Source organism: Crotalus tigris, unplaced genomic scaffold (genome assembly GCF_016545835.1).
Source record: "Crotalus tigris isolate CLP2741 ecotype Arizona unplaced genomic scaffold, ASM1654583v1 scf7180000019065.834497, whole genome shotgun sequence".
NCBI lineage: Eukaryota > Metazoa > Chordata > Lepidosauria > Squamata > Viperidae > Crotalus > Crotalus tigris.
Genome location: NW_024097356.1, coordinates 781442 through 789400, shown reverse-complemented (window position 1 = coordinate 789400; position 7959 = coordinate 781442). Strand labels below are relative to the sequence as shown.

The window sequence follows — 7959 nt, the reverse complement described above, 5'->3', positions numbered from 1 at the left end:
GACCCAACTAGGGAACATCATCAGTGCTAGAAGGGAGGAGGAGGAGGAGGAGGAGGAGGAGGAGGAGGAGGAGGAGGAGGAGGAGGAGGAGGAGAACAACTGTGGGGTCCTGGGTGTTCTCTGAGCTTGCTGGTTTCCTTGCAGACATTTCATGACCCAACTAGGGAACATCTTCAGTGCGAGAAGAGAGAGGGGTTATGTTGTATATAAATAGAGAGCAAACCTCGCCTCTATCTACCACTAAGGATGTTCCTTAGTTGGGTCACGAAACGTCTGCAAGGAAACCAGCAAGCTCAGAGAGCACCAAGGACCCCACAGTTCAACCCTGACCTGCAAATATTCCCTTCTAATGACACATTTATTTTACGGATGATAAATTTGATTGATGATGCCCAGCCTGGACCGCCTTCCTTGGCATTTTCACCCTGTCCTTTGGGGCAATAGAGAAGACGTCCACTCCCTCCCCGCTGTGAGGTTTGAAGGCTGCTCCTGTGCCTCCACTGGGTCTGTCCTGCAGGCTGAACATCTCCAGACCTTCTAGGGCTCTTCCAGCCGCCTGGAACTGACTTGGGGGAGGTGGGGATAATGGCCTGGGGCTTCACCGAAGGGGCAAAGCAAGGGATCCTGGCCAAACTCTCCAAGAGAGCTGGGAGAATAGGCCCTCTTCAAGAGCGATTGATGGACTGATTTGCTCATTCTGTTGGGATGCCGGGGGATGCCAACCAACCTGTGTTGCTCCTGCAGTTTTCCTTCCAGAAGGGAATCATTTGGGGCCTCCCAGAAAACTATCATTGCAAAGTCCTCCCCACTTTCTGCTCTGGAGTCCCTCTGCAGCCTGCCTCAAGGGAGGAACCTGTCTGCTTCTCTTCCTCCCTCTCTGCTCTGGAGGAGGAGGAGGAGGAGGAGGAGGAGAATGACCGTGGGGTCCTGGGTGCTCTCTGAGCTGGGTGGTTTTCTTGGAGACGTTTCATGACCCAACTAGGGAACATCATCAGTGCTAGAAGGGAGGAGGAGGAGGAGGAGGAGGAGGAGGAGGAGGAGGAGGAGGAGGAGGAGGAGGAGGAGGAGGAGGAGGAGGAGGAGGAGATATCAGCCAGGTTCTGGCAATCCAGGGCTGGCAATCCACCCCCAATTCCTGAGGTCCAGCTGCTGCTTGGGCTGAGCCTTCCAGAGTACAGTGTAGAATTCAGCCCCCAAACCCAGCCTGGGTGTCCCCACCACATTCTCCTGTGGCAGCCAATTCTGACCCTGAGACTGGAATGCAAAGCTCTCTGCCACCACCCCCTCAGCTGTGAACAGGCGTGGGGCAACCCCTTCCCAAAGTGTCCAGCAGTGGCCAATCCGTCATTCAGGCCAGGGCTACTGAGTTGAGGAGCCCCAGGCCCTTTTAGTGCAAGGCTCTGATCTGGTGGGAATGAGCAGGCAGGAAGGCTGCTGGTCTTTCACTTTTGGTTTATAAGGTGGAGCGGATGTTGAAGAACATGTTACAGGAACGTCACCCCCAAGACAAAGGAGATCTCCTGGTTTCCTTCTGATTTCCTGGAACGGCTTCTTCTCATTCCCAGCAGGGCAGCTGTGCAGGAAGAGCGATTCTCCAGCTTGCGCCCTGGGCTGCCCATCTGACCTTGGAGCTTCTAAGGGCGCAGCCCCTTCCTTCCTTCCTTCCTGGGAGAAGAGAGGAGAGGTGGTGTCCCTATTCCAAAGCAGCTGATTCTTCTCCAGAGGGAGAGCCAGTGGCCACGGCCCCCATCGCAGGCGTGTGCCCCAACCCCTTCAAGCGCAGCACGAACCAGGGTAGCAGCACCGGGGCTTCCTCCATCAGGGTCTGCAAGCCCTGCTCCATCTGCACCCAGGCCTGGATGGCCTTGGGGCTGGACAGGGCGGCCACCATTTCTGGCCTCTGCATCTGCTGATAAAAATGCTGCAGCTGCTGCTGGACGTGCTCCTGCCGGGCGCCCTGCGTCTCTTGGGAGGCGAGCAGCGCGTTCTGCATGAGGGAGAGCATCACGCGCTGGGTGTAGGCGTTGCAGAGGTTTACAATTAGGGCCTGGATACCCCCTACGTTGCACGGTCCTGCCCCAGGGCTGGGCACAAGGCTGGGCAGGGACGACCCGAGAGGATCCTGAAGGCTGTTGAAGGTGCCACCTTCATCGTTGCTTGAGTTGTTGGTGCAAAACCTCCCGTAGCTGTTGGAGACGGGGAAAGAGCCCGGAGGGCCTCCCGGATGAAATCCCTCGCCACCCCTGACCTTGTGCTCTGGACAAGGGTTCCTGGAGGGGGCAAGGAGGTCCTGGCCTGCATTCGGCCCTGGCTCCTGAACCTCACTGTTGAGTTGCCTCAGGGGGTTGTCCCCACCGGGAGTGTTGTTCTGAACGTTAATCAGGAGTGGCTCTGGATTCTTCAGGTCCTGTTCCACCTCAGGGCTCCTTGCCAGGTCCATAATTTCTCTCATCTTGTCCAAGATCACCCGCATGATGCCCATGTTGTTCAGGATGTGGCAGATGGCAGGGAACTGCTGAGCCAGCTGCTGGATCTCTGGGTTGGCCAAGATCAGCTGCCGGACCTTCTGAACAATCATCTCGGAGGTTGGCGTCTGATGCCACTCAAGGCTGGTGGGATTTGTCTCCGGGGGGCCCCACGAACCCCGAGAGACCGGGTTCAAGGCGGACAGGCTCAGGCTGCTGCCCGTTCGTGCCAGGGCACAGCTTGAGGGCCTGGGCACGTAGGACGACTGAGCAGAGCCTTCTGGATCTCTCTTCAGGGACCGGATGACCAGGTGGACAGTCGTCCCATCACCGACCCCACATTGCTGGAGGGTGCGCTGGTCCTTCAAGATCCTCCCGAAGAACACCAGCACCAGCTGGCACGGCTCACAGGTGAACTGTTCGGAAAGTTTCTCCTTGAACTGCCGTACGGTGGTTTCCCGAGGCAGCACGAACTGGGCACTGCCCTTGGGAGACTTTGCGGTGATGCAGATGAAATTGGGGCTGGGGGCCAGGACAGGGCAGCCGTGAGCGGCGCCCTCTTGGCGCATGTTCAAGGTCTCCATGGTTCATGGAGCAGCCGGAGGAGGAAGAGGAGGAGAAGGGGCCTGCCTAGGAGAAACACGACAGGGGTCTCTTGCCGGATGGACAAAAGGAATGGGTGGGTGTCAAGTCTCCGAGATGGAAGAGCGGTCTGTGTTGGAAGGCAAACTGGCACCCTGAGAGCAAAGCCAGGGTGGGTGTCGGAGCCCCCCTCCCAGGCCTCCTTTTCTCCCCCTCCTCTTACCTTCCTTCCTTCCTTCTTGCTGGGCCAGGGAGCTGCTGTCTCTTCACTATCCCGGCCAGGTGGGGGGCATCACTGTGACATCGCCGGGGATGTCACTCCATGGCCAAGCTGGTCAAAAGGGCTCCCAGGAGCCAGTCTGGGGTCCTGAGCCGACTGCCAAGGCCGGCTGGGCTCTTGCCCGCCTCTTCTCCGGATTGGAGGGCTCAGGAAACTGGGGGGGGGGTTATTCTCGAGATTGAGGAGGTTTATCTCTCCAGAAGCCAGAATATAACTTCATCACTCTAGCACAAGTTGGCTGGAAGGGATGGAAACTGGTTGCCCAGATCTGCCATCCCATAATAGACTGGGTGATAGGCTTCCCAGAGGGAGAAACATCTGAGAAAGATGCTTCTCTGCTGATTGAGCCCCTATGAATCCCCCCAAAATATGCCTTTTGGGGGAAGGATGAATAATTCAGTTTACTGTGATATTCAGATTGAACATGAAGCCCCATCTGAGAGTTTGGCAGTGGAGTCCGTGATCCAGGGAAGGGTGCTCAGACACGTTGCCACCAAACAGCTGGCATAGATATGCAGGAAGGGCCCTTGACATGGAGTGGAGTGGAGTGTAGTGTAGTGGAGTGGAGTGGAATGGAATGGAATAGAATAGAATAGAATAGAACAGAATAGAACAGAACAGAACAGAACAGAACAGAATAGAATACATAATAGAATAGAACAGAACAGAACAGAATAGAATAGAATAGAATAGAATAGAATAGAATAGAATAGAATAGAATAGAATAGAATAGAATAGAATAGAATAGAATAGAATAGAATAGAATAGAATAATAATGGAATGGAATGGAATGGAATGGAATGGAATAGAATAGAATAGAATAGAATAGAATAGAATAGAATAGAATAGAATAGAATAGAAGCTGGAAGGGACCTTGGAGGTCTTCTAGTCCAGCCCCCATTCAAGCAGGATAACTTATACCATCTCAGACAAGTGACTGTCTAGCCTTAAATATCTCCAGTGATGGAGCGCCCACGATTTCTGGTGGCAAGGTGTTCCACTGGTTAATTGTTCTTACTGTTAGAAAGTTTCTCCTTAATTCCAGGTTGCTTCTCTTTTTGATCAGTTTCCAACGATTGTTTCTTGTGCTTTGAAGAATGGGTTGTCCCCCTCCTCTTTGTGGCAGCCCTTCAAATACTGGAATACTGCTATCATGTCAGCCATTTCTTCTTTTCTCTAACTAGCCAAGTCCTGCAGCCATTCTTCGTATGTTTTAGTCTCCAGGCCTTCAATCATCTTAGTTGCTCTTCTCTGAATTTTTTCTAAACCCTCGACATCTTTTTTGTGATATGGTGACCAAAACTGGCTATAGTATTCCAGGTGTGGCCTCACTAGGGTTTTATAAAGTGGTACTAATACTTCATGTGATCTTGACTCTATGCCTCTGTTTTACCACCCAGGATTGTATTAGCTTTTTTGGCTGAAGCTGCACACAGCTGGCTCACGGTCAAGCGATCGTCCACTAGGACTCCAAGGTCCCTCTCACAGTTGCTGTTTTTGAGCCAGGTCTCACCTAATCTGTACTTATATCTTTGATTTTTCCTGCCTAAATGTAAAACTTTGCTTTTCTCCACATTGAAACTCATCTTGTTCCAGTTTGTCAAGATCTTTTGAGTGGACTTCCCTTGCTGGCTAACTCACAGCTCACTCCAGGAGTTCCATCCTGACCGGCTCAAGGTGGACTCAGCCTTCCGTCCTTCAGAGGTGGGTAAAATGAGGACCCAGATTGTTGGGGGCAACAGGCTGACTCTGTACACTGCTTAAAGAGGGCTGTAAAGCACAGTAACGTGGCATATAAGTCTAAGTGCTATTGCTACTGTTATTTGGGACGTCCCGCCTTCTTGCAAACTCTCCTAAAGCATGCAACCAGCATTATGTGCAATCTTCCAGAGGCACCAGAGATTGGCATATCACAATATTGGCGGCTTAGTTTTCATTCCTAAGTACTTCTTGCAAGTAATCTGAATCCATATCATTCTATCGCCTCCCAGAGTCACTTGGTTGAGTTGGGCAGCTATAGAAAAGGAAGGAAGGAAGGAAGGAAGGAAGGAAGGAAGGAAGGAAGGAAGGAAGGAAGGAAGGAAGGAAGGAAGGAAGGAAGGAAGGAAGGAAGGAACAAATAGTGCTCTTTGATACATACAGCACTTTGCTGAACAAACTAGGTCAACCATATTATGACTCACACAGCACACAAAGAGAAAGGCTGGGTCCCACACAACACGCTGGACATTAAATCTTAAATCTAGAGTGTTGTTGTGTGAGCTTAGCCACCAGCTTTACACAACCTCAAGATTGCTGGGTTCAACTATCTGAAAGGAAGAGAAGACGAGCTGCTTCGGATGGACTTGCTCAGCTGTGGAGAGCAGGACTGGGCCCGGCCAGGGGCCCTCGGAGGCTTTGCAAAATGGGGTCTGCACAAATCCTTCCCTGTCATCCCTCCACAGCCAAACAGGATGAGAGACAGGATGAAATAAGGCAGCAAAGAAAAAAACCTTCTTGCCCTCCCCTCAGCTCTGTTGGCAGGGGTCCAACTCCACTTGTGCCCTTGTGGGTTTTGGCTTGGAGTTATGGGCGCCTGCTTCTGCAGCTCTGTGTGTGCACGCATGTGGAACTCACATTGACCAGCGGGAACCCTTTGGGGACTGCAAGGTCCTGTTGCCAGCCTCAGGCAGACGTCCTCTGGCTCTTCCTCCTCCGGGGTCTCCCAACTATGAGCTAGTCGAGCCAAGCCCCCCCCCCCCCTGGGGCCAGGTAGGTATGTGGGCCCTCGGCAAGATGTCTGCCATGACAGTGGTCTCCCGTGGGTTGGTGCAGTTATCGTCCTCCACCACATCTATGTTTTTAGAATAACAGACTTGGAAGGGACCTTGTGGGCATTTAGCCCAACCCATTGTCCAAGCAGAAGACCCTACCCCATTTCTGACAGATGGCAGTCCAGCCTCTCCTTGAAAGCTTCCACTGCTGAAGCTCCCACAACCTCTGAAGGCAAACGGTTCCATTGGTTAATTGTTCCGTCAGGAAATGTCTCCTTATTTCTAGGTTGAATCTCTCCTTGATCAGTTTCCATCCGTTATTCCTTGTCTGGCTCTCAGGTGCTTTGGAAAACAGGCTGACCCCCCCCTCCTCTCCGTGACAGCCCCCTTAAATATTGGAAGGCTGCTATCCTGTCTCCCCTGGTCCTTCTCCTCACTAGACCAGTCAAGCCCAGTTCCTGTAGCCCAGACATGTCAAACACAAGGGCCGGGGGCCAGATGCAGCCCGCGAAGTGGTGTCATGTGGCCCACGAAGCCATCCTGGAAATAGTGAGGGAACGGCCCCCGCTGCCTTGGTCCTGGCCCAGACTGGCCGGGAGGGAACCAATGTACAATTTTGCGTTGGCCATCTATGCTGAAATGCATTCAGTCTTAGCTCCAAAAGGCTGTCTGGAAACAGCGAGGAACCAGCCCCTGCTGCGTTGGCCCCGCCCCCTGGGTGCACGCTGGAGAGGTGTCACCCTTTGTGAGGAATGAAGAAATGGACCATGCCTTGGCGCTTATCCCGGTCCCACCCCCTTCTGCCAGAGACCCCCAGATCTGTCCCACTCCTGCCCAGGCCCCCACAGGCACCATTGACACGAACGATGTAGAGCTGGCCATGCCCACCCAGTAGGCCACACCTACTCCATCCACGCCCACTCAGTAGGCCGCACCCACCCTGGCCACACCCACCTGGCCCCCTGAGGGCAACCGCAATGCTGATGCGGCCCTCAATGAAATTGAGTTTGACACCCCTGCTGTAGCCGTTCTTCCTGTTTCAGCCTCCAGTCCCCTGATCACCTCGGCTGCTCTTCTCTGCCAAGGCTGTCCCCCAGCGGGAGGAAATCAAAGGCCTTTGGACAGGTGAAAGGGCGCTCTGGATGTCCATCACCAGACCAGTGGCCACCACTATGGACTATTGCGGCGTCTCTGGAGACTCTCAGCCATCTGGCTCACGACTGTCCCAAAGGTGCTTTTTTTCCACCTGGACTTACTTGTGGTTTGTTTTTTTTTCCCCTTGAAAACTTTTTGCTTCTCATCCAAGAAGTTTCTTTAGAAGTGAAGAAACTTCTTGGATGAGAAGAGGAATATTTTCAAGGAAAAAAAATCAAGGAAGTCCAGTTACCTTTTGGAAAACCACCTTTGGGATAATTATTGCACTGATTTCCTGTGCTGGACTGGATTGTAGCCAGCTAGGACTGTGTTAGAATATTTGACATTTACAGGGTTAATGTTGTATCATATATGTAAGAACATATAGCATTTGAAAGGTTAAACACCGTTTCCTTAAGCGATGGCTTATGGGTAATGTAGTTTCAGTTGTTAGTTAATCCTATAGCTCAGGGGTTCTCAACCTTGGCAACTTTAAGACTTGTGGACTTCAATTCCCAGAATTCCTCAGCCAGCAAAGCTGGCTGAGGAATTCTGGGAGTTGAAGTCCACAAGTCTTAAAGTTGCCAAGGTTGAGAACCCCTGCGTATAGCTTATCTAATGGGAGGAGTTTAAAAGTTTATTGCAGGACTTCCTGTCTTTGTGCCATTGTATGATCTCTCTGCATGGATTCCCAGTGATCCGTGCCAGCATGTAACCTTTACGCAGAATGGAGGAGTCCATTATT

The 7959-nt window shown here is 52.3% G+C and overlaps 1 protein-coding gene across 1 annotated transcript; it reads right to left on the bottom strand.

The window, feature by feature from the left end:
• Window positions 1-1472: 1472 nt before the first annotated feature.
• Window positions 1473-3276, bottom strand: LOC120315055 (ubiquilin-1-like). The gene has a single exon (XM_039358727.1). It carries the CDS (start codon window positions 3047-3049, stop codon window positions 1694-1696), a length of 1356 nt encoding a protein of 451 aa, XP_039214661.1. The 5' UTR covers window positions 3050-3276; the 3' UTR covers window positions 1473-1693.
• Between the last annotated feature and the right edge of the window lie 4683 nt (window positions 3277-7959).